The 25306-nt window shown below is 53.0% G+C and overlaps 1 protein-coding gene across 3 annotated transcripts; it reads left to right on the top strand.

Annotated features, from left to right (window-relative positions):
• The first annotated feature begins 325 nt into the window (after positions 1 to 325).
• Positions 326 to 24227, top strand: NLGN3 (neuroligin 3). Of its 3 annotated transcripts, XM_012736211.3 has the most exons (8): positions 326 to 452; positions 2960 to 3616; positions 4260 to 4319; positions 8748 to 8807; positions 10468 to 10617; positions 18769 to 18954; positions 20881 to 21670; positions 22283 to 24227. In XM_012736211.3, the coding sequence occupies exons 2-8, from the start codon at positions 3160 to 3162 to the stop codon at positions 23124 to 23126; spliced, it is 2547 nt and encodes an 848-aa protein (XP_012591665.1). In that variant the 5' UTR covers positions 326 to 452; positions 2960 to 3159; the 3' UTR covers positions 23127 to 24227. The 3 variants fall into 3 exon arrangements, with proteins under 3 accessions (XP_012591665.1, XP_012591667.1, XP_012591668.1); XM_012736213.2 differs by lacking the exon at positions 4260 to 4319; XM_012736214.2 differs by lacking the exons at positions 4260 to 4319; positions 8748 to 8807.
• Positions 24228 to 25306: the final 1079 nt, after the last annotated feature.

Genomic DNA, 25306 nt, shown 5'->3' on the forward strand with positions numbered 1-25306 from the left:
GCCGACTGAGGTGCAGGTGTGTTTTTGTGGAGCAAGACTAGGGGCTCCTGCTGGCAGTGCCTCAGTTTCTCCCTTTGGGTCAAGGTCTCAAGCTGCACAGGTAAAGTTTGGACTAGCGGCCCTGGAAGATCACCTGTCTGATAGCTTGCTCTTTGAGGTGTGTGTGAGAGAGAGAGGGAGGGAGGGTGCAAGCAGAGCGTGCCTGAGCATGGGGGGAATTGGGCCATGCCCCAGGACTTGAGCCATCTCTGGCACAAAAGGAGTTAATGGCAGGGACCGCGCCCCCCCCACCCCGTGTCCGGGCACGCGCAGCGCGCCCCCTCGGTGCGCGAGCACAGCAGCCAGGCTGCCGGAGAGCTGATCTCGGGGATTCGGGTGCGGAGCCCTTGGCCTGGAGGCGATATGGGTGGTCCGTGGCCCGGTTCAGTCGCTCGCAGCAGCCCAGGGAACAGGTGAGGCTGCCTGTCCTGGTCTCTCATCCTCTAGCTACCCATACCTTGTCCCCATCCTATCCCCTCCCAATCCCAGGCTCCTCCACTCCCCAGCCAGGAGCCCCCATCCCTTTCAACCCCATGTTCTCCATCGGCACCCCTGACCCCCCACTCCTCCCCTGCTTCTCTTCTCTCCTCCACCTCCTCCCTAAATCCCGCATCCCCATCATCCTCCCGCCCCTGGTCCCTCTATTTCCACAGCCCAGCCCGCATGCTCATCAAAATACCCCTATTGAGGGCCCCCAGCCCCATTCCTGTATTGCACATTGCCAGTCCCCCTCCCCTGCAGTGCAGCCCCATCCCCCTTCCATCATAGCATCTTAAAACCAGGCTCCCTCCCCCACTCTCTGCAGCCCCCCCACCCAATGGAGGCCTTTATCCTATCCTCCCCCATTCCAATGCAACTCCATCCCCAATACCATTCTGAACCCACGTAGTCCCCAATACTGCAATTCTCAATACTGGTCCATTCCTGCACAATGCCCCTCGCCCAATACCGGTCCAGCCCAAAAAGTGCCCCCAGATGCCATTCTCCCAGGCATCGCTGCCTCCCCTGTCTTCTCCAAAATTGCAAGTTGGACCAGGATAGAGATGTTGGCCTTGGGGATTCACAGTGGGTCCTAGGGTACAGAGGGCGTTTGGGGGTCGGTCTGTTTGTCTAGGTGTTCACAGGGGAGGGGCTGCAGGGAATTGACTCAAAGAGGGATTTGGTATTTGGCGCTGAAGGGTTACTAGAGAGGGAGGCATCCCAAAAGGGTTAATGGAATTTGTGGGGTGGGGGTGGCACCGAGGGGGTTAATGGGGGGGTGCTGGCGGGGAAGCCGTGTGAATGAGCGGTCTGTGCCCCGGAGTTGCCATGGAGACGGTGAATGGGGGGATTGTGTGAACTCAGCTGCGGACTATCCCCCCCCCATATACACACCCACCCACTCCCTCCTGCTCCACCTCCCTACTCCTACCCCTTCCTTCCCTTCCTCCCTCCCCACCCGGGTGCATCCTGGGCAGTGTCTGAGATCTTCCCCCCCATATTTTGCTCCCCATTTTCCCATTTCCTCTGAGCCCCCACTCCTTTAGCCACTTTACTCGCCCTCCCTCTTCTTCCTTTTTCTTCTCCCTCTCTCTCTCTTTCACACACACACACACACACACACACACACACACACACACACACATTCTCATTCCTCTCTCGTGGTGGCCGATTGCCGGGGGTTCCCAATCTCCCCCCTCCCCCACCCCTTCAGCCAGTTCTTAAAGGAGCAGGCCTGCAATCTTGGAAGGCGGGAGAAATGGGGGAAAATGAAATGTGCATGCAGTGTGCATGTGCGTGCGTGCCTGTGTGTGCCAGTGTGTATGTGTTGACTGTGTAACTGTGTCAGAAGGCCTGTGTGTCTGAGTGTGTTGCTATTTCTGTTTCTGTCTCCACCTATGTGTCACCATTATGCTGCATGTGTCTCTAGATATTTACCTATGCGGGCATGTGTGATGATATTTCAGTAAGTCTCTGTGTGTGTCTCTGAATGTATCACTCTGTGAGGCTCTGGCTGTGTGAGGCGCTCTGTCTCCGAATGTGGGACTATATGAGGGGATCTCTGTGGGTTTGGAATGTATGTCTCTACGACTGAATATCACAGTGTCTGTGATCCTGGCTTGGTCTCTCTCATTCCCTCTTTGAGTCTTTGTGAGTTTATTTCTATGAGTCTCTGAGTGTATGGCCCCTACACTGCGTTGTTTATTTTGCACTGGACAAGCATCGACAATGCCTAGGGTGCTGGGCAGAATGATTTCTACCTCAATTCTGGTATTGCATTTGGTGTTGAATTAAGAGATAGCCAACAGAGAGAGGAACAAGGCTTAAGGATTTGGGAGCAGTGAGGACTGAGGAGAAATGTACAGGAGGGGCTCAGGAGAGTCTGGGGACTCTGGTGAATGGCTGTCCTGCCCCCTGCCCTGCCTGAGAGTGAGGAAGTCTCTCTGTGATTTCGTCTGTCTGTCTGCTGCTTTCCCTTCTTATGCCTAATGTCCCAGAGTGAGGTGAACGATCCTACCCTCTCCTGATGGGGAGGTCAGTGTGTGGGATTACCAGGTCCTTGGGGCTGGACAGCTCAAGGTTCATGCAGCATGCCCAGGGACCCAGGCTCCATCTCTAGTTCCCACCCCCTGGCTACCATGTTACTCTGGTTCCAGGCGACTCTGATGAACTCTATTGGCTGTGGGGTTGAAGTTGGGGACTTTGAACTTGCATTGGCAACAAACTGTCGCTCTGCCAATCCCTTTGGATTTTCCAACCATGGCCTGGCACATAAAATGCTTCTGACTGCTGGTGGATCATCTGTGAGTGGCTGGAGCCCTGGGCATGTGAAACTCTCCTAATGGTAGGAGAATAGCCCAAGCCCACGAGTTCCCCCAAAGACCAACTCTGTACCCCTCCCAGACCATTATGAATGACACATACTTCCCTCTTTCCACAGGCCTGTCTGGCCCTGAGGGAGTCCCCTTTCTGAAGCTGTGGTGCTTGGACGACCTGCTCTCTACGTTGCTGGGCACCTGTAGGTGTCCCTGGAGAGCTCAGTTTTGAGGTTCAAGTCAGTGTGGCCATGAAGGGGCTGCCTATTGGGCTGATGCTGTGACCCTGGAGTCTGCCTCTCTTGCCAGTCCCCCTGCCTGGAACATGTGGCTGCGGCTTGGCCCGCCGTCGCTGTCCCTGAGCCCCAAGCCCACAGTTGGCCGGAGCCTGTGCCTCACCCTGTGGTTCCTCAGTTTGGTGCTGAGGGCCAGTACCCAGGCTCCAGCACCCACAGTCAATACTCACTTTGGGAAGCTAAGGGGTGCCCGGGTACCACTGCCCAGTGAGATCCTGGGACCTGTGGACCAATACCTGGGGGTGCCCTACGCAGCTCCCCCAATCGGCGAGAAACGTTTCCTGCCCCCTGAACCACCCCCATCCTGGTCGGGCATCCGGAACGCCACACACTTTCCCCCAGTGTGCCCCCAGAACATCCACACAGCTGTGCCCGAAGTCATGCTGCCAGTCTGGTTCACTGCCAACTTGGATATCGTAGCCACTTACATCCAGGAGCCCAACGAAGACTGCCTCTACCTGAACGTCTATGTGCCCACGGAGGATGGTGAGTGCTGCGGCCAGGCACTGTGCCCTCCCTGCCTCCCGCCTGCCCTGTTGTGTTTGTGGCTTGCATGTGGTTGTGTGCCCTGCAGCATGCGTCTGTCTGTCTGTGAAAATGCTTCTAACCATCACTCTGCTTGGCCTCCCCTTCCCCCCTCCCTGTTCTTCACTCTCCCAGCATTGTCCAAGCTCCCATGTGTGAGTGACACTGTTGCCAGGAGGGGCCTGGCCAGGCCTGAGAGCTTTGACAGGTCTAGGTCCAGTACTGGATGGGGGTTCCCCGGGGGAGTATGGGTCACTGCTGGCAGCTGCCCGCGGGAGGATGCTGGCTGCACCAGGCCCCCCTGTCGCCATCCCACCTGCTTCAAAAGGTGGTAGGTGTGTGTGGCCAAGGGAGCTGGGTGTGTGGGGGGAGCGGGGGGCAAGCCTGGTGGGCGATGCTTAGGTGCCTCCTCTTTCACTAGCTGATGCCTCCTCCCGCGGGGGTCACACTAAGGTAAGTTACAGAAACAAGGAGATGGTGGGACAGGCTCTCTGCCATGTGCCGCCTGCAGAGCAGCTCAGCTCTTGGGGCTTGGGGGGGTGGGGGGTGCATGCCCCTGGGCAGAGGCCTCCTGTTATTTTTTAGTTTTTTATTCATTTTACAGTAAAGCGGATTTCCAAGGAATGCGCCCGAAAGCCCAACAAGAAAATTTGTAGGAAAGGAGGTAGGTAGCGAGCCGGCGGGGAGGGAGAGAGAGAGAGAGGGAGGGCTGCCTGCCCACCTGCCCTTGCCCCTGAGGACCCAGCCTTCCTTCAAGTAGCCCAGGCTCAGGGGGCGGTGGGCAGGCATATGCTCCACCTCATCCCAGGGCCCTGGCTGCTTTTCAGGGAGGATCTGGTGGCCTAAGGCAGGTTCAGAGCAGAAGGAGCAACCCCATTTCTTCCAATCTTCCCAGCCCCAAATTCCACCCTAAAATGTGTGCCAAAGACGGAGCCAGTGGCTCTCTCAGTGACACCTCAGGAGAGACTCTGGGCAGCCAAGATGGAGCCAGAGGCTCCGCCCTTTTTCCAGTGAGTGGAGCCACCACAAGACCACCCCTTCCCTGCTTTTTCCACTCCCACCCCCAGGTTGAAAGTCTAGACTCAACTCTCAACTCTTCCACCCTGAAGCTTAGACCAAACACGCCTACACAGGTTCAGTACTCCCACCACACACACGACCGCACACCCCGCCCTCCTGCCCCCACCTCTGGCCAGAGCACAGCTGAGAGCCCTGGTCTGCTCTGGTGGCAGAACTCGGGGATCTCTGAGAACTATGGACTCTAGAGGAGGCACAAGATCCTGAATTTTAAATTTATCCTTTTGCTGAGAGGAATTTATTCCCCTGTATAATAATTCTTCCTGTTTGATTACTACTTTATGTTTTCTGCAAAGCGTTTTCATATTTACCTCATAAAATCCTCCCCACGTCTCGGGAAGCGTATAAGGCAGGAATCAGTAGCCCAGTTTCACAGATGAGGAAACAGGCCAGGGGAGTGACTTGCTGCTGCTCAAAGCCAGGTCACTGGTCTGTGGCAGAGCTGGGACCAAAATCCTGGGTCTCTTGACCCTCAGGGCATGTTCTTTCCACTGTAGCACTCAGCAGCAACTCCCATCTGGCCATTCCCGCCTCCCCAACTCTGAAAAGAATGGTGAGATGTGGCTGGGTTGGGCCGAATTGGAAACAGTAACAGCTTAAGGAACAGGTGGAAACTCACAACTACATCCCTAGACTCTTTGGCATGCTTGGAGTTTGTTTTCCTCTGATGTCCTAAGGCAGGGTTTCTCAGAGTGGGCTTGTTAGGGTTCCTAGAACAGGGTGCTCCTTACTGAATAAGGATCTCTGGGGCCACAGCCCAGGAATCTACATGGCGAACATGAGTCCTGAATGCTTTTGACGCACACTGCAGCACGGGGTGAGACCTGCTGCTCTAGGGACAGTGCTCCCCCACATCCCCACGCCCAGCCCAGGACCTCACACACCATAGGCGATCGGCGTTTTGCACAGGAACGCAGAAGCATTGTGGTGCTGCAAAAAGAGAACAGGTCTGGGAAGCACGAAGCCTGACAGAGTCCCAGCTCTGCTGCCGACTCGACTCGACTCGCAGGGAGGCCTTAGGCAAGTATTTGCCTTTAAGAACCTCTGTTTCCACAATCGGAAGGTGGTAGGGGACAATTCCGGCCTTAGCATTTCATTAGCCTATAAATGAATTCAGATAGAAGATCTCTTAAACCTGCTCCTATGAGTTACTTGGTGGGCTGAGGCCAGGAGATGACACTAACATTAACTATTTCTTAGGAAGATTGACCTCTCTAGGACTCCAGTATGGTGAACCTCGGGCAGTTCAGTCCAGCCCCGAGAGTTCAGCCAGAGAGTTGACTGGAAGCCCCCACTCAACTACACAGATTTATTTATTTTATTATTTTTTATTTTTATTTTTTGTGTTGCCCGGGCTAGAGTGCTGTGGCATCAGCCTAGCTCACAGCAACCTCAAACTCCTGGGCTCAAGCAATCCTTCTGCCTCAGCCTCCCGAGTAGCTGGGACTACAGGTGTGTGCCACCATGCCCGGCTAATTTTTTCTATGTATTTTTAGTTGGCCAATTAATTTATTTCTATTTTTAGTAGAAACGGGGTCTTGCTCTTGCTCAGGCTGGTTTCAAACTCCTGACCTTGAGCTATCCTCCCACCTCGGCCTCCCAGAGTGCTAGGATTACAGGCATGAGCCACGGCGCCCGGCCTAACTGCACACATTTAACAATCAGGATTGTCAACTGTGGGCAAGTCCACGTGCTAGGTGCTGTTGGGATGTGGAGGGATGTGAGGTAGAGGAAAAATCTAGAAATGACTACAGGGCCTAATCACTGCTCTGGGGAAGCTCCGAGCCTGGTATTAAAACTCAGCTGGTTGCCCTAAGCCCCACAGGCCAACCTGGGAAGGCAGTTCCAGACCATGGGGGAGGGCATTTGGTCGTTTGGCTGTTCAAATTAGTTCCCTATCCAGGGCCTATTGGTCATTTGGAACAGTTACAAACCCCGCCTCTTGGGGGAGACCCATACCCAGAGGTCGTGAGGGTTGCTGCGTGCAAAGGTCAGGCTGGCCGGCCTGGTCAGGCTTCTGCACAGCACAGTGTCTGGGCGTGGTGGTCAGTGGCCGGTGGTTGGTGGCCGAGCTGGCCCGGGTGAGAGGCATGGCCACAAGGAGTTGCTCGGCAAGTGCCAAGCCAGAGGAGCCAAGACATCTGTGTGAAGGAGGCTGGGATGATGCAGCAACCCAGGGACACTTGCAGAGGCCGCCCAAGGGACAAATCCTTTAAGTCAGGGGTGATGGGAACTGAAGAGTTTCCTGGGGAAAACCTGCCCCACTCTCCACCCCACCCCCCGTCCAGTGAAAGGGAATTCACGTCCGGGGATGAGTAATTCTGTTCAGTTTGGCGGGCTGTCCATTGTGTGGGTGATCATGCCCATGTCTCCTAGGCTTCTTGAGGACAGTACTGGCGAGCGTGGAGCTCACATGTTAGGACGATAGACCCAGCAGAAGTTCAGGGAGCTGGAGGCGGCTTCTGTCCTGGGGCTGGGCTCTTGCCCTAGTAGAAAAGCCATTGTGTAGTTTGAGAGCAGTTTCTGTTTTGATTAATAACTGTAGGAAAATGCAGTCAGCAGAGTCCAGACCAGCCGAGAAAAAGGGCTCTTTGCTACCTCCAGGCTGCGGGTATCTGGTGCCATAGATGCAAGAGGGTCCATCGTGGGGCATCGTGGGGCCCCTCTGTGTCCACACATTAACCAGCATCCAGGAAGCAGGTCCTCTCTCTCTGCAGCCATCGTCACGATGCACTTCTAGTCTCCTTTGAACAGGAAGGAGAATTGGTGCCAGCTTACCCCTAGATCCTAAATGTCTCTCTTCTCCCCTTCTAGTCTCTTCCTTTTCTCCCCTCTTCCCTTCTCCTCCTCCCCCCCTTCCCCCCCTGCTCCATGCTCCACCACTTTTCTCATCTAGTTCATCCCTTCCCTTTCCTTTCCCCCACCCCAGAAAAGTGGCATGGTGCAGTGGAAAGACCATGGGCTTTGGAGTCAAGCAGACCTGGGTTTGGATCTCACCTCTAGCACTTCCTAGCTGTGTGATCTTAAGCAAGTCACTTTACCTCTCTGAACCTCAGTTTCCCCATCAGTGAAACAGGAATAAGGATAGTACCTACCTCACTGGGGTGTAAGGATCAGACAATATGGCAGAAGTAGAGTGTCTGGCACATGGTAAATATTCAGTACATGATTGGAGCTATTACCATTATTCCTCTCTTTGTTTCTCTTCTCTTCTGTTCTGTTCTCTTCTCTTCCCTCTCTCTCTGTCTTTCTCTGTTTCTCTTTCATCATCATCCCTTTCTCCTTTCCCCCTTTCTTCTTTCCCTCCCTCCCTCTCTGGCTCTCTCTACATCTCAGAGCAATGCTTGCTGCTCTCAAGACTGGTTCCTGTGGGCAGGAACCCCATTTGCCATTAACCAGAGCAGGGGGCTCCAACGAGGAAGACCAGAGGGAAAGCTTCATCTCCCATTTTCTCCTGTGGGAATTAGGGTCAGCTGAGGCCCAGCTCGAGCCAGCCCACTGGGCCCCAGTTGCTCAGGCCTGAGGTCCCTGGTACGCATCTCTGCCCTAAACGCCTCATATTGACAACATCCACACATGCTGGCAATGTCACTGTCACCCTTGGTACCTGCCTCCGCTATCCAGCTCGACCTGCCTGTGTCCACATGCGCAGCCCCCTCCACCCAGAATGAATCTTTCCCCTGAGCAGGTCTCTGGCTCTGTGCCCTGGCCCACCTGCTGCTGCCTGCTTCCTAACTGGAAAGGTAGCTGGTTGAGACGGGCTGTTGGGGACAGGGAGGCGGGGCAGGGAGATGCAGGGAGGCCAGCACAGCAGGGGCCTGCAACACCATCATCCTGATGAAGGTCTGGGCCTCAGCCCACCCATTCCCTCAGTTCTTGCCATCCCTCCTGCCTGTCCTGGGCCCAGGCCCAGAGCTGGCTTGCTGGGCCACACTGCAGTCATGCTGTTTTTGAATTCTCTCTCTGTTTTGTTCTCTGTTCTGTGCTGTTGTGTCTCCCCGTGTCTGGTCCCCAGGATCCGGCGCTAAGAAACAGGGCGAGGACTTAGCGGATAATGACGGGGATGAAGATGAAGGTATTTGGGGGCTGCAGGGCGCGGCGGCTGGTGCATGGCACAGAGCCCCTCCCCTTCTCGATGGGGAGAAGCCCCGTCTGTCTGTCTGTCCGTCCGTTGGTGTGTTTCTGTTCCTGTACAAGGCCGTTGGGCTGTTCATCTGTCTTTGGCCTCGTTGGCCATTGGGAGTTCTGGGGTGATGGACACGGCTGGCAGGAGCAGGGGACCACAAGCAGAGCCATGGGGGGGCATCCCCCTCACCCTAGTCCCCCGCCCCTCCCCCATTGTCTATGCTGCATGGGCACCTGCCCCTCCTGAGCAGCAGGGAGAACGGAGAGGAAGCAGGGCCAGGGAGGGTGGGGAGAGGCACAAAGTGAACAGGATGGTGAGGAAATATGTGTTTCATTAAGGAGACCCTCGTGTCTTGCAGGGAGTGTGGCTTCTGGGGGAGGGGCCCAGCACCATGGTGAACTGAGGAGTCAGATAGTGACAAATAAAGGTGCCAGAGAATAGCAGCGCCTAGAACCTCCCTAGCCTTCTCCCAGAGAGAGAGAGGGTCTCAGGGCCAGGGGCTGCAGGAGGTTCCAAAAAGACCAGGCTAAAACGCCAGGCTGAGCTAGGACACCGCAGCCGTCAGTAGATGGCATAAGATCCTTGGGTGATCATAGACCAGCCTCCCTCCTTGGGGAAACAGGTTCCATTTGCTCCGCAGCGGAGAGCATTCCCTTCTACCTCCGCACCTCGGCCCTGCCCCTGTACCCCTGGGGGGGCCAGACAGATCAGGGGGGCCCACTGGTGATGGGCAGGGCTGTGCTGGGGTGGCAGAGATTGTTGGTCCGGCTCACAGACCGACAGGCTGCAGGCAGAGGTGATCAGACCTAGAGCCTTCTCTTGACTGCCCCAGCCCCGACCCCGTGCTGCCTGGGCTTGGGAGCGGCCGCCTGGCGGTCCCTTGTGAACGGCCTCTGCGGAGGCTCCATCCATATGTCAGCGCTGACTGGGAGCAGGCGCTCTCGTTCTCAGTTCTGCCCTGTCCCCAGCATTTTCGATTAAGTCTGCCCAGGGAGAGTGGGGTAAATGGGCACATGGCTGAGAAACCACGTCAGTAAGGTCCCCCCCATCTCTGCCATCCACCCTCCTTTCCCCACATCCTTCCTCGTTCTCTCCCTGTGCTATCCCTTACTCCCACACCTCTTGTCTCTGTCTGCACCGGGGGGCCAGCTGCTGCCAGTGGCCGTTTCTCCATGTAACTGGTCTAGGGGGTTCCAGGGCTCCCCAGCCCCTGCTCTCTAAAGCCATATCAGGTCCCAGGACTCCTGGGTGCCCAGGGCAGGGACTCACCTGATGCAGCTAAGGGAACCATCCCTTCTTCTTCCTGCTGCCCCCTGCCCCTAGGGCCCAGCCGTGGCCCGCCTAGGCCTAGCTGTGTCACGCAGTCCTGGCTGCCTTCAGCTGGGAGGCACTTGAGACCGGAGTCTTTACAAACATCACTGAAGTCCGACTGTCTCTGGCAGATGCTTGAGCTCCAGGCTGAGCAGCTCCATGAGTCCTGCCCTCAGGGATGGCGGTGGTGTCCTGGCACCTGGGATAGCTTTGCCACCCGCACCCCCACCCAGGGCTGGCGGGGGTGGGGGAGGAAGGGCATCCTACCTAGCCTGCGTCTCACCCCTTCTCCTTGCAGACATCCGGGACAGTGGTGCTAAGCCTGTCATGGTCTACATCCACGGAGGCTCTTACATGGAAGGGACAGGCAACATGATTGATGGCAGCGTCCTCGCCAGTTATGGCAATGTCATCGTCATCACCCTCAACTATCGGGTTGGGGTGCTAGGTATGGTTCCCCGCCTGGTGCCTAGAAGGAAGGCTGGCTTCTCAAGGGGGAGGGAAGAATGGTGGGGAGTTAAAAGCAAGCAGGCACCCTTGGCTCTCTAGCTGGTGCTCATGACCACGTCCAAATGCTGTTATCCCATAACCCCTCCCCAAGTGCTGGAAGCTTTCCCATATCCCCAAGCCCTTCTTCAGAATGTTTAGATGGCACTGGAAATTCAGTTCCAACTTCACACCTTCTCTTAGGTCCCAAGCCAGGTGTCTGCTCCCAGACTTTTGCTTGGCTGAGTTTTATAGGGTCTGTTAATTCTCCAGCGTGCTGTCTTCATCTCCACGCACCCACCCCCTATCCCTAAACACCCCACACGTACACAGATGTTCCTTCTAGTCCACCCCACGTCTACACACCCATTTACCCTACGTGTCTACACACCCTCCCCCAGGCATACGGTTGTTTCTCACTCACCCCACACAAAGCACACACACAGCTAGCCCCGTGTCCACATCCAAAGGTCCCCAACACATAAATACGTTGTTGCAGCCCTCCATACATACTCCACACACGCAGTCTCCCGCACACACACTCTACACACTTCACATCCACACCCCACAGATTTCCCTCACCTTCCATAAGCACACACATCCTCGTACACTTCCCCCACCTCTCTCTAGCCACACCTACACCCATGCCCACACCACGTGCCCACACTCACACTTCCCTCTACCCCCATGTCTACACCTCACGGGAAGACCTACACCCTGCACATCCACACCCAAACTCCACACGTATGTACCAGCAATGTGCATAGATATTCCTTCTCCAACTCCCCCACAGGCCCGCACACACCTACACCCCCACACACCCCACTTCTGTGTCCTCTCCACACACCCACACGCTGCACACATACACACGTCTGCCCCTCACCTTCCTCACGGAAACACAGACCGATCCTCCCCGTCCCCATAGGCATGTACCCTCACTTGTGAGTCCACACTGTCCTACACCACGTGCACACATACACACATGTCTCCATATCCCTGCCGCCATGTCTACACACATCCCACGTGCTACACTTATATATTCCCCCATATATATGCTTACCCATAGACCCCTACACACACGCGCACACGCACACACACACGCATCTCCATATCCCTGCCGCCATGTCTACACACATCCCACGTGCTACACTTATATATTCCCCCATATATATGCTTACCCATAGACCCCTACACACACACGCGCACACACACACACACACGCATCTCCATATCCCTGCCGCCATGTCTACACACATCCCACGTGCTACACTTATATATTCCCCCATATATATGCTTACCCATAGACCCCTACACACACACACACACACGCATCTCCATATCCCTGCCGCCATGTCTACACACATCCCACGTGCTACACTTATATATTCCCCCATATATATGCTTACCCATAGACCCCTACACACACACACACGCACACACACACACGCATCTCCATATCCCTGCCGCCATGTCTACACACATCCCACGTGCTACACTTATATATTCCCCCATATATATGCTTACCCATAGACCCCTACACACACACACACGCGCGCACACACGCATCTCCATATCCCTGCCGCCATGTCTACACACATCCCACATGCTACACTTATATATTCCCCCATATATATGCTTACCCATAGACCCCTACACACACACACACACGCACACACACACACGCATCTCCATATCCCTGCCGCCATGTCTACACACATCCCACGTGCTACACTTATATATTCCCCCATATATATGCTTACCCATAGACCCCTACACATACACACACGCGCACACACACACACGCATCTCCATATCCCTGCCGCCATGTCTACACACATCCCACGTGCTACACTTATATATTCCCCCATATATATGCTTACCCATAGACCCCTACACACACGCGCACACGCACACACACACGCATCTCCATATCCCTGCCGCCATGTCTACACACATCCCACGTGCTACACTTATATATTCCCCCATATATATGCTTACCCATAGACCCCTACACACACACGCGCACACACACACACACACGCATCTCCATATCCCTGCCGCCATGTCTACACACATCCCACGTGCTACACTTATATATTCCCCCATATATATGCTTACCCATAGACCCCTACACACACACACACACACACACACACACACACACGCATCTCCATATCCCTGCCGCCATGTCTACACACATCCCACGTGCTACACTTATATATTCCCCCATATATATGCTTACCCATAGACCCCTACACACACACACACACACACACACGCATCTCCATATCCCTGCCGCCATGTCTACACACATCCCACGTGCTACACTTATATATTCCCCCATATATATGCTTACCCATAGACCCCTACACACACACACACACACACACGCATCTCCATATCCCTGCTTCCATGTCTACACACATCCCACGTGCTACACTTATATATTCCCCCATATATATGCTTACCCATAGACCCCTACACACACACACGTGCGCACGCATATACAGCTCTGCCCGCACATACCTTGCATGTGTACACCCAGTACGTACATGTGTACTTATCCCCTCATCTCGCTCCACAAATATACACACATTCATGTACCTAGAGCTGCAGCTAGATCCATGCACGCACACACACCTCTACCCACCCCAGCCACACTCTTGCATCCCCCAACACTTCCATACCCCACAGACACACACGCTCCTCTGCTCTCTCTATGCACGTACCGCCATACACATGCACGCTGCCATGCACACACTCATTACCTAAACACCTGCTCATACACACCCATTTACTCTTCCCCCTACATACTGTGCCTGGCACATACTTATTTTGGTGACTTAGGCTGCCCCTCACCCCTGTACCTTCCTTGGTGACCACCAGCGCCCATCTATGACCAAGGTCTTGGGGTTACCAAGCGCAGTGCCGCAGAGAGGCTGACTAAGCATACGGGGCCTTGCTCCCTTCACATGCTCTCCCAGACCCCATGTCCCTGCAGTGGCATGAAGAAGTCAACTCCTTGCCTGGAGGCTTTGTATCCTCAGAGTTCCAGTGGGGCTCTAGGTTCTTTGACAGGTCTGTAGGCCTGCGTGCTAAAGCAGAAGTTAGGCATGGCGTGCTCCTTTGCCAGCTGGGGGACAGGACCTCGTTTTAATTTGCTCTCAACTATATTGCTTTGTCAGTTCCAATCCCAGAGAACCTGGTGCTGCATTTCACTTCCGGGTGCGATTGCATGCACAAAATGGCAACCTCCACTTGACTTACCATTAATGCTATATGGGATAGCAAGACGCCTTTTTTGGGTTCAGACTGGAAAAATGATATTCCATGAAAAAAGCAGAGTCTGTGGCACCTGGGATACTGGGTATGGAACGCGTAGGGCATCACCCCTGGTGTCTCCATGGTCTGGTAGGCTCCGGATTTCCTGGTTCTGCCCCTGCTCCATTGTCCTGCATTGCCTCAGACACCATGGCGACGCTCTCACTCAGTTCTGTCCTGAATCTCATGGTCCCATGCAGGTGGCTGTCAGCCCACACACTAGGGCTGCACGGTTCCTAAAGGGGAATGAACACACAAACATCATCACACACAGATATACAGGCACACATGCCCAGTAGTTGAAGGCCAATAGTAATTTTGCTATTTTCTTTTCTTAGAGTGACAGAAAAAATTCAATTCAGCTACTTTAAAAAAATTATATACACAGGCTGGGCGAGGTGGCTCATGCCTGTAATCCTAGCACTCTGGGAGGCCGAGGTGGGTGGATCGCTCAAGGTCAGGAGTTCGAAACCATCCTGAGCAAGACCTGAGCGAGACCTCATCTCTACTAAAAATAGAAGGAAATTATTTGGCCAACTAAAAATATATAGAAAAAAAATTAGCAGGGCATGATGGCGCGTGCCTGTAGTCCCAGCTACTCGGGAGGTTGAGGCAAGAGAACTGTTTGAGCCCAGGAGTTTGAGGTTGCTGTGAGCTAGGCTGATGCCACGGCACTGTAGTGCGGGCAACAGAGTGAGACTCTGTCTCAAAAATAAATAAATAAATTATATACACAAAGCTCCATTCTATAAGGTTTATTGGAAAGTACAGAGAATACTAAGAATATGTTCCATATTCTCAGAGCAGCTAGGAAGAGAGAAAAAGGGAGAGTGGAGGAAAGGGGAAGAGAGAGGTGAAAGCAAAGAAGAGGAGAAAAAGACTGGAGAGAGAAAAGAAAACAAGAGAGACACAGGGAATGGAGGCAGAGAGGAGCCAGAAGGAGAGACGTAGCATCTGAGGGACTCAGAGTTTCACATGGGATGCGAAGTCCCCATGATGTCAGTTGGGAGCTATGGGCTGCATAGAAAGCTGTGGCCGCTGAGCACTCCATATATCATCCCGATTCGCTGATTGCCTCACAATCCTTCAGCTGCTGTAATCCTTAAGCTTCTATTTCAGAAATTCTTAACCTTTTGGGGGGTCTTGGGCCCTTCTGAGATTATGATGAAAGTTATGGACTCTCCCCCAAAACAATGCACATACATACATGCACACAAACTTATAAAGACAATTTTACAGATCCCCCCGAAGCTCATCCATGAAATTCAGGTTAAGAACCCCCACTTCATGGCTGGGCGCGGTGGCTCACACCTGTAATCCTCCCCTTATCTGGGAGGCCAATGCGGGAAGATTGCTTAAGGTCAGGAGTTTGAGACCAGCCTGAGCAAGAGTGAGACCCTGTCTCTACTAAAAATAGAAAGAAATTAATTGGCCAAAAAATTAGCTGGGCATGGTGGTACATACCTGTAGTCCCAGCTACTCAGGAGGCTGAGGCAGGATGATCGTTTGAGCCCAGAAGTTTGAGGTTGCTGTGAGCTAGGCTGACACCACAGCACTCACTCTAGCCTGGGTAACAGAGTGAGACTTTGTCTCAAAAGAAAAAAACAAACAAACAAACAAACAAACAAAAAACCCCACTTACAACCTCCTCTCATTTGAATAACCAGAACAGCACACCTAGGGGACAGAAATATTATTCTCTAGGCTTAAGCAGTTGATGACCAAGATAATATTACCCAAAACTCAGAAGGAATCATAAACTGAGATTTGGTCAGAAGTTCCCCACCACTTCTGTGTACCCTTCAGTTCCTGTTCTGGAACACAAATATAATCAATAAGCCACTGATTGGATTCTGGGTACATACAAGATGTTTTTGTCTTTTGGCACCAGATATAGAACATGGGTTTGTCCCTGACACTTGGGGATTTTGCTGTGTAGTGGAGGCTTTGTTATTTTGTTTCCCAAAACATCTCAGAACAGGTGGCCAGTTCTGGACCCCAGTTACACTCACTCATTCACCCTCCCTCCCATCGCTTCTCCTGAACACTGAGCCCAAACAGACGGTTCACTCTAAGGTGCTTCCCTGGACATCTTGGGTGATTCACGGATGTTAAGAATGTCACAGGCTAATCCATGGATCCTCTCCAAGGCAGAGGAGTAGCTATTGTTTGAGAAGGCCCCACTGGGCTTGGGGCCAACAAAAGAAATGGACTCCAGTAGGATATGGAATGTGGGTATCCCTGAGGCTGAGCAAGTAGGGACTTGTCAAGTTTTATTCTGAGTTCCAGAATTTAATCCCACATCCTTGCTCAGGTACCCTCCAGGCAAACTGAAAACCTGGTGAACATCAAGCCTTGAGTGACACAAATATCTGGTTTTGTTACAGTCTGCCACATTCCCCCATCTTCTGTTGACAAGCAGTTTACCAGGTACTGAAGTAGGAACTTGGGCCCAGGGAGACTGGCTCAGATTTATTCTGGCAATTTACAAAATTTGGTGTTTCAGCCTTCATTCTCACATGGTTTCTGTGGATGGCTGAGTTACTGGGGAACTAGGAGGGAGTGATTGCCCTTCTAAACTGCCGGATTTTGTGTGCTCATGGCTGATCAGGTTTGCTGTTGGATATAGCACTTCAAACAGGATTATTATAGTAGGGACTGTTGACATGGCATCATCCACATGCTTCAGGGCCCCTTATCTGGAGGTTCACGGGACCTGAGGGAGCAGAGAGTGATGGTCAAGTCCTTCACCCAGCCCTTTCAGGCCTTTGTCCCCAACTCAGGAAATCGGTACATGCCGGAGAAATCTATACCCAAATGCAGGCTTTTCCTGCTGATTGGGAAAGACATATTTGACACATTTCACTAAATGATGCCTTAGCAAAGGCTGAAGCCAAGTCTGCTATTGCCTAAACGAAAGAAAAGGAAAAGAGAATATGGGGGAAGGAGAGGAGGGAAGGAGAACTAAGGAAAGCACATAGTGATTTTTGCCAAAGGGTCTCAAGGCTTGGGCAGCTGAGTTGGATCTTGGTCAACATAGTTTTTAAGACTCGCAGGAGCAGCTTCAATTTCTGAATGGGCCAGGCAAAGGAGAAGATGGTTTCCTTGTCAGGAAGAACACGGGCTACTCCGTTCATCCGCATTCAGGCTTTCTCTAATTCTTTCCCATTTCCTCATCTGGAACCTGGGGCTAAAGACGACTTGTGACTAGGTTCTTGGAGGGATAACTAAGTACTTTCCACACTTAGTTGTACCAAAGGTAAATTAATAACACACTTGAAGAGGGTGAGATGAGCTCCTTTGCAGAAGCTAGGTACAGAAGGACATGAGAAAGACAGTGATGAGGTCTTGTGCCTGCTTGAGTCTATTTGAATTCAGCTTCTGCCCATGGGCTGTGAGGACCACCAGGGAGCTCTCCGTGAGCTAGGGGAGCCTCCTCAAACATGGCCTTGCACAGAGTTGATTCCAGGTGCTGTGAATGAGCTTTTAACCGTGGTGTCAAAAAATACGGATCCAAGTGTGGGTTTCCATGTGTAGGAGCTCCACAATCATCCACCTGGAAAGACCCCTTCCAAAAGCCTATAGTGGAAGGTAGAGCCTTCGAAGGAACCTAAGGATCCAGAGAAGAGAGATGAAAGGAACAGTCTAAAATGGAAGCGGTGGTAGGGGGAGGAATATAGGACATCTCTGTGGGATAGCCAGCAGGTGGGCGGGAAGGTAGTCTCCATGGCAACAAGTCTCCACAGCAGCAAATCCCAGCAGGTGGGTGGGAAGGTAGTCTCCATGGTGACATGTCTCCTCAGCAGCAAATCCCAGTGAGGGGGTGGGGCGGGAAGACCTGTTTCTGTGGTAACCCACTGCACTGACTTCCCCATTTCTCCAGCAGATGAAAAAGATGGTCTAACCCAGTGGCTTCTCCACTTTAGCAGGCATCAGCATCACCTGGGGAGCTTGTTAAAAAGCACAGATTACTGGGCCCCACCCCCAGAGTTTCCGATTCATTAGGTGGTAGAGGAAGGGAAATGCAGACTTGCCCTGAGAATGAGGGGTAGGGAGCCAGCCGAGGCCCTGGGAAGAAGTGGAGGTGGATTCATTCGTACAGGAAGGGCAAGGAGAGCTTACGGATGTTTGCCTCTCAGATTCTTCACTTCCTTTAGAGAGAGAAGGAAGGGGAAAGAGAAGTAACTGGAGATCTGCAATGTGCTGAGCATGTTATAGATGCTTATGTTCATTTTATCCTTGTGACAACACTATGAGGTATTTTTATCTCCATTTTGCAAAAGAGGAAACTGTGGCCCAGAGATTTTAAATAACTTGCCCAAGGCTCCATGGCTAGGATGTGATAGAGCCAGGATTCAAACCAAGGACTATCTGACTCCAGGGTCCCTGTCCTTCCCACTATATTTTGCCAGATGTTAGGGTAATGTATATCAGGTAGAGTACATCAGGGCAGAGGATGCTGATCAGGGCCGTCTCCCACCTGGAGGCATCCACTTCGGGGGGTCTGCGGACCCCTCCTTCCCAACTGGATCCGGGGTGGGAGGCAGGGAGCCTCTCCTTCCTACATTGATGACGCTGGACCTCGCAGAAAGGAGCAGTGGTTTATTTTTTTTAATTTTGTTTGGTTTGGTTTTATTCTTTTTTGTTAGGAGCAGTGGCTTATGATAGCTAGGTGGAAAGAACTATGCTGCATGCTCATCCTCGGTGCCCGCCTCCCTCAACTCCTGCCTGCCGCTGCCCAAATCCTCCATCCCTCCGCCTTCACCACCCTCATGCCCTTTGTCAAATCCAGGTTTCCTGAGCACTGGCGATCAGGCTGCCAAGGGCAACTATGGGCTCCTTGACCAAATCCAGGCCCTCCGCTGGGTGAGCGAGAATATTGCCTTCTTCGGAGGAGATCCCCACCGTATTACCGTCTTTGGCTCGGGCATCGGCGCATCCTGTGTCAGCCTCCTCACGTTGTCACACCACTCTGAGGGTGAGTAGCTCTGCCCACCCTGAGCCCCAGGTTTCCCAGACTTCACCCCAGGGCCACCCAAGGGAATGAGTGTGCCCTCTTCTACCAGCTTGGTTTCCCGTGTGGAGAAGCGGAAAGCACGTGTTTCTCTGGGGGGAAGAAGTACTTCTCCCAGTGTGAGAGACGGAAGGGAGAGAATCCCATTTACATCCCGAGAAAGCAAGATTCTCCTCCTGACGTGGGAGTCTTATTTGGGAGAGCGTCCCCTCTGAGGGGACAATAGTTCTTTTGGGACAGGGGAAATCTTTCAGTGTGAGACGGACATGTTACTTCAGGGTAGTGGCCTAGGATAGAAATTGGTTTCTAGGTATAAGAAACACTCCTTCTCTGCCTTTCTCTCTGAAGGACAGGTCTGTCAAGAGGAGAAAGGTTCTTGAGGGGGAGATGGGTTGAAGTAAGAAATCACTAACCTGTGAGGTGGGCTTCTTCTGAGGGACGACGGTCTATGATCAGCCTCTAGACTTCCTCCTGGGCTATGCAAGCCACCTAAGGGAGACTCATTTTTTAGCCTCTCTCCTTGCCGTGGGTCCCTCTGTCAGTGACCCTTCCAAGGTGGCCGAATAGGCCCTCTTTCGCTCAGCAAGAAATGTTCTCTCCACCTCTGGACTACAGGGGACATTCTATCTTTGATAGGCAAAGCTGAGCTTCTCACGAAAAGATCTTCCTGAAATAGGTGCCCTTCTCTGAAGTAAGGAAATATGTGAGAGAAGACATATTTTTTTCGTTGAAATCAACCCTCTGAGTTAGTGATATTGTCACAGGAAGACCTTCAGTCCCTCTTTGAAGAAGGTCCGTGTCTCTGAGAGAGAAGAACCACCTCTAACCTAGAAATTCTGTCTCTGCCCCTCCAGAGACTAGCTTGGTGGGAGAAAAAGTAAGGTAGGCTCTGTATCTCCAGAGACAGGGAACGTTTCTACGTGACAGTAGTAGGAACAGGAATCCCCCTTTTTTTCCCCCAAAGGAGGGCAAAATGTCTGGCTGTGAGGGTGCCTGTGTCTGAAAAGAAGTCTGGCGCCTTATCTGACTGGGGCCTCCTCCCTGGTAGCAGAAGGCCTGAGCGCCTGTGTCTCTGGAGGCTTGGCTGCTTTAAAGATTTGCTCTCTCTGTCTTTCTGTAATTGACTCATGGAGAATAATCTTTGGAAAAGTGAGGCTCTCTCAAGTACTAATCTATATTTCTCTCCCTCCCTTTCTGCCCATGCAAACGGCCTTTCTCTTAGAGGAATGGACTTGTGTGTTTGAGGGCCCAATTCTCCCTTGGGAGTGTCGGGGCCAGAGAGAGAATAATGCCCTTTTTTCCTAGAGAGGGAAGAATCATCTTCTTTTTCAGTTTAGGGGACTCGCTCCTTCTCAGCTAAGGGGAGAATCAGGATCTAAAGCATCAGTGGAAGCTTCAGGAAAAAGAAAGTCTCTGTGGAGACTGCAGACTGCGAGTGCAGGTTCCCTGGGGACTTTCAGACCCCAAGGCCTTTGCCCTCAGGATCCTTCCCCGGACTCCCAGAATGTGAGGCTCTCTCCTGCCTGTGTTTCTCATCTCTCATGAAAAAGACCCCTTTGTGGTGCCAGCGCCAGCTCCCTGGTGCTGCGCTGGCACAGAGCTGGGCCCAGCTGGGCAGGAAGCAAGAGGGGAAGACAAGGAGAGATAAAGAGAGGGAGCATAAGGAGCCTGATGTCTAGGACTCAAGGGGTTAATTCTTCCTGGCATCTCCTTAACCCCTCAGTTTCCAACCGTTGCACTGAGACAGGGAAGCAACAGAGGAACCAAAAGTGCCGTTCCTCCTTCCCAGCCCATCCAAACCATGGGGTAGCTTCGGGGACAACAGAAGAAGGTGTTTTATGGCTGTGTGTGACACAACAAGTCTGACCTGGTGCTGCCTGTCTTCTGTAGGACTGTTCCAGAGGGCCATCATCCAAAGTGGTTCTGCTCTGTCCAGCTGGGCTGTAAACTACCAGCCAGTGAAGTACACCAGCCTTCTGGCAGACAAAGTGGGCTGCAACGTGCTAGACACCGTGGACATGGTGGACTGTCTTCGGCAAAAGAGTGCCAAGGAACTGGTAGAGCAGGACATCCAGCCAGCCCGCTACCATGTGGCCTTTGGTCCTGTGATTGATGGTGACGTCATCCCTGATGATCCCGAGATCCTGATGGAACAGGGAGAGTTCCTCAACTATGACATCATGCTAGGTGTCAACCAGGGTGAGGGTCTCAAGTTTGTGGAAGGGGTGGTGGACCCTGAGGATGGTGTCTCTGGCACGGACTTTGACTATTCTGTCTCCAACTTTGTGGACAATCTGTATGGCTATCCTGAGGGTAAGGACACCCTGCGGGAGACCATCAAGTTCATGTACACAGACTGGGCAGACCGTGACAACCCTGAGACCCGCCGTAAAACACTGGTGGCACTCTTCACCGACCACCAGTGGGTGGAGCCCTCGGTGGTGACAGCCGACCTGCACGCCCGCTATGGCTCACCCACCTACTTCTACGCCTTCTACCATCACTGCCAGAGCCTCATGAAGCCTGCTTGGTCAGATGCAGCTCATGGGGACGAAGTACCCTATGTTTTTGGGGTCCCTATGGTAGGCCCCACTGACCTTTTCCCCTGCAACTTCTCCAAGAATGATGTCATGCTCAGTGCTGTCGTCATGACCTATTGGACCAACTTTGCCAAGACTGGGTAAGGAGAAAATGGGGGCTTTTCTTCTTGGGGACCCCAGCATGCCCTCCCCTCTGCCCCATCTGACTAAACCTCTTCCACCATCTCCCTTCCTAAGATGTTCCCAAAATCTTGCTTGGTAACTCCTTTACTCCTCTTCCTAACCTCCCTTTCTAGAATCTTTCCTGCTATTTTCCTTCCTCCAAAAATTTCACTGAGGCTCAGAACTAGCATCATGACTGGGCAGGAGAGTTACTGGTAGAAGTGTGGAATTCAAGGTTAGCTGGTCAGAGGCTGTGTGAAATGGGAATAAAATACATTCTGATAGAGCCTTTAGAGGGGCTCTTGGCAAAACTGGGCAGCTAAAAAGATCGACAGATACTCAGTAGCATGTGAGAAGAAAAAGCACTTGTAGCCTGATCTTAGAGGATGAGCATAAGGAAGGATGAGATAGGAGTTCAAGCCCTGGGGAAACTGGGGGGGTGGACAGAGGGAGGTGCCCTGAAAAAGATGGTAATGGTGGGAAGTTTTTGAATAGGGCAGAGTTTTAGGGGTGGCTGTGAGAGAAAGAATGCTGGGCCCTTTCCTCATCGAGGCAGAGTGGTGACCCCAGATTTCCATGTGGTGTTTCAGGGATCCCAACAAGCCGGTCCCCCAGGACACCAAGTTCATTCACACCAAGGCCAACCGCTTTGAGGAAGTGGCCTGGTCCAAATACAATCCCCGAGACCAGCTCTACCTTCACATCGGGCTGAAACCAAGGGTCCGCGATCATTACCGGGCCACCAAGGTGGCCTTTTGGAAACACCTGGTGCCCCACCTATACAACCTGCATGACATGTTCCACTATACATCCACAACCACCAAAGTGCCGCCCCCGGACACCACCCACAGCTCCCACATCACCCGCAGGCCCAACGGCAAGACCTGGAGCACCAAGCGGCCAGCCATCTCACCTGCCTACAGCAACGAGAACGCCCAGGGCTCCTGGAACGGGGACCAGGATGCAGGGCCACTGCTGGTGGAGAATCCTCGTGACTACTCCACTGAATTGAGTGTCACTATCGCCGTGGGGGCCTCCCTCCTGTTCCTTAATGTTCTGGCCTTCGCTGCCCTCTACTACCGTAAGGACAAACGGCGCCAGGAGCCCCTGCGGCAGCCCAGCCCTCAGAGGGGAGCTGGGGCCCCGGAGTTGGGAGCTGCCCCTGAGGAGGAGCTGGCAGCGTTGCAGCTGGGCCCCACCCACCACGAGTGTGAGGCTGGCCCCCCGCACGACACGCTTCGCCTCACCGCATTGCCCGACTATACCCTGACCCTGCGGCGCTCCCCCGACGACATCCCACTCATGACCCCCAACACCATCACCATGATCCCCAACTCCCTGGTAGGGCTGCAGACGTTGCACCCCTACAACACCTTTGCCGCCGGGTTCAACAGCACCGGGCTGCCCCACTCACACTCCACTACCCGGGTATAGCTCCAGCCCAGAGCACAGCCCATCCCTGGCTCCCTCCCTCCCAACCCACGGACACACACACACGCAGACACGCACACAGACACACACGGACATATATGTATACGCACGCACCCACACCCTACAGCAGACCCACCCGCACAAACATAGATGTGGACATGCACTTGCATGTACAGAAACACAGATACGGAAGTAAACCTGAACAAACCCTTCAAAACGGGGACACCAATGAGTCCTCGGGAAACCGAGGACCCATGGAACAGCAGCTGAAGCCAGCTCCCTGAGCCTGACCACAGACACTCCTGGGGGCGCTGAAAGCAACAGCTGGACACCCCCTTGGTGCTCGCCTTCGGCCTCTCTTGGAACTGCACCACCGACCAACTCCAGACTCGGGAGCTTGAAAGAGCAGGGTAGCTCTTCCTCCCCCAGACTTGGTCTTTTTTCTGGGTCTTGTTTTTGTTGATTTTTTTTCACTTTTGGAACAAATGCTTTTCCAACCCGTGAGTGCTAAGAGGCAGCTCTGGAAGGGAGGGCTCCAGGCCCAGGTTTCTCTGGCTGCGGGACCCCCAGTGCACACACAAGCGGACCAAGGAACAGGACCCTCCCGGAGAGAAACAGATTCGAGCAAGACTATGGGGTGGAAAGAGAAAGGGGTTAATTACTGCTGGATGGGGCTGGAGAGCCACGGGGAGACATCTCCAGCTATCTCTGTGTCCCTGTGATGGCTGCAGAGCCTACAAGGTGACCTGCCTCCCCCAAAGGCCAGCAGCATTGGCCTGGCTAGACCAGGGGACCCTAGATTTGCTGAATGAGGTACTGTGGAGGCCACGCCATTCCTGGCCCCCCACTCCGCCCGGGTGTGATCTGGGTTCTGCCTCTGCCCTTGGGGAAATGCTATCAGATATTTGCCCCATTTTCTTTACAGTCTCTTTTGTGTCTGTCATTTCTCTTTCAAAAAGGCGGTGTTTTTTGTTGTTGTTGGCTTTTTTTTTTTTAAAGAAAAGTTCTTAAAACACTAACGGAAACCCATGGAGTTTGTCCTTTGTAAAAATTTTAAACACAGTGTCTTGATATAAAAATAAAAAATCCAGTTAGCACTCCCAACCTGCCTCCCTTGCCCAGGCCTTGCCCCAACAGACCTCGGAGCAGGCGGCCTCCCTCTGCCTCCTCCTGTGCCTGTGAGCTGCCACGAGTCTGGGCTGCACTCTGCTGGCCCCCTCTACAGAGGCCTCTCCAATCCTAATCAGGTTGCTGTCCCTAACCCCCTGCCCCCAGCGCTCTGGGTTCCTGCAGCTGATGCCTCCTCTTGGCACCTTGGGCCTCCTAATGAAATGGCGAAAATAATACTTCCTCCTCTGCCAGCACTGCCGCCACCGCTACTGCCGCCTCCTCCTTTTCTTCTTCCTCCTCCTCCTCCTCCTCCTCTTCCTCCCCACACCCTCCTCCCCTGCAACCACCCTGCCCTCATCTTGGACTGGGAGCTGGGAGGAGGTTTGACCTCTCACCTGCTGAAATTCTTTCTCGTGCTGAATCCAGTGAGGCATCAGACATGCTAACTCCCTGGCCTTGGGTAACCGACAGAGCAGGGCCCTCTGCTTCCCCAGGGACACATGATTCCTGTGCTGGGAATCAGAATTGAAGTCATCGTCGGGGGCCCTGCATGCGATTTCTCGCCAGGATTATGGTCAGTGGCTCCTTGTCAGCCCTGGGGCATGGATTGAGCAAGGCCCGCAGGGTTAGCATTATGGGATTTCATATTTTATCAGTGACGTGAAGGACTGAACTGGGAGTCTGTTCCTCAAGTGTGACGGTTGGGTGGGGTTGCTGATACCTCAGAAACTGGGAATGGAATTCTTCAAAGTGACCCTGACAAATTGAGGAACATGATCCATCACAAGCAGGATAATGTTCAGAGGGGACAAACACAAGGTAGTATGTACAAAGACCAAAACCCAGAACTAATACACTAATATGGTACATGAAACAGGAAAAATGGGCAATGTTTGACTTGACACATATATAGTTTAAAACAAAACAAAAAAAACTGGGGAGGGGCTGTCAGAGTGGGTCACAAGTTGAATGAGTCCATAGTGTAGAACTGGTTTTCTCCTTCCTTTGCTCCCTCCCTTCTTTCCTTTGTTCTTTCCAAAACTAATGTGAATACTAGCGTATAATAACAAAAA

The sequence above is a fragment of the Microcebus murinus genome, chromosome X (genome assembly GCF_040939455.1).
Source record: "Microcebus murinus isolate Inina chromosome X, M.murinus_Inina_mat1.0, whole genome shotgun sequence".
Lineage (NCBI taxonomy): Eukaryota > Metazoa > Chordata > Mammalia > Primates > Cheirogaleidae > Microcebus > Microcebus murinus.

Bases quoted from the DNA above. Each gene is read 5' to 3' on its own strand.
- NLGN3 (XM_012736211.3), top strand. From the start codon at position 3,160: ATGTGGCTGCGGCTTGGCCCGCCGTCGCTGTCCCTGAGCCCCAAGCCC. The intron at 4,320-8,747 runs GTAGGTAGCGAG...TCTGGTCCCCAG, and splicing joins GAAAATTTGTAGGAAAGGAG to GATCCGGCGCTAAGAAACAG. The intron at 10,618-18,768 runs GTATGGTTCCCC...TGTCAAATCCAG, and splicing joins CTATCGGGTTGGGGTGCTAG to GTTTCCTGAGCACTGGCGAT.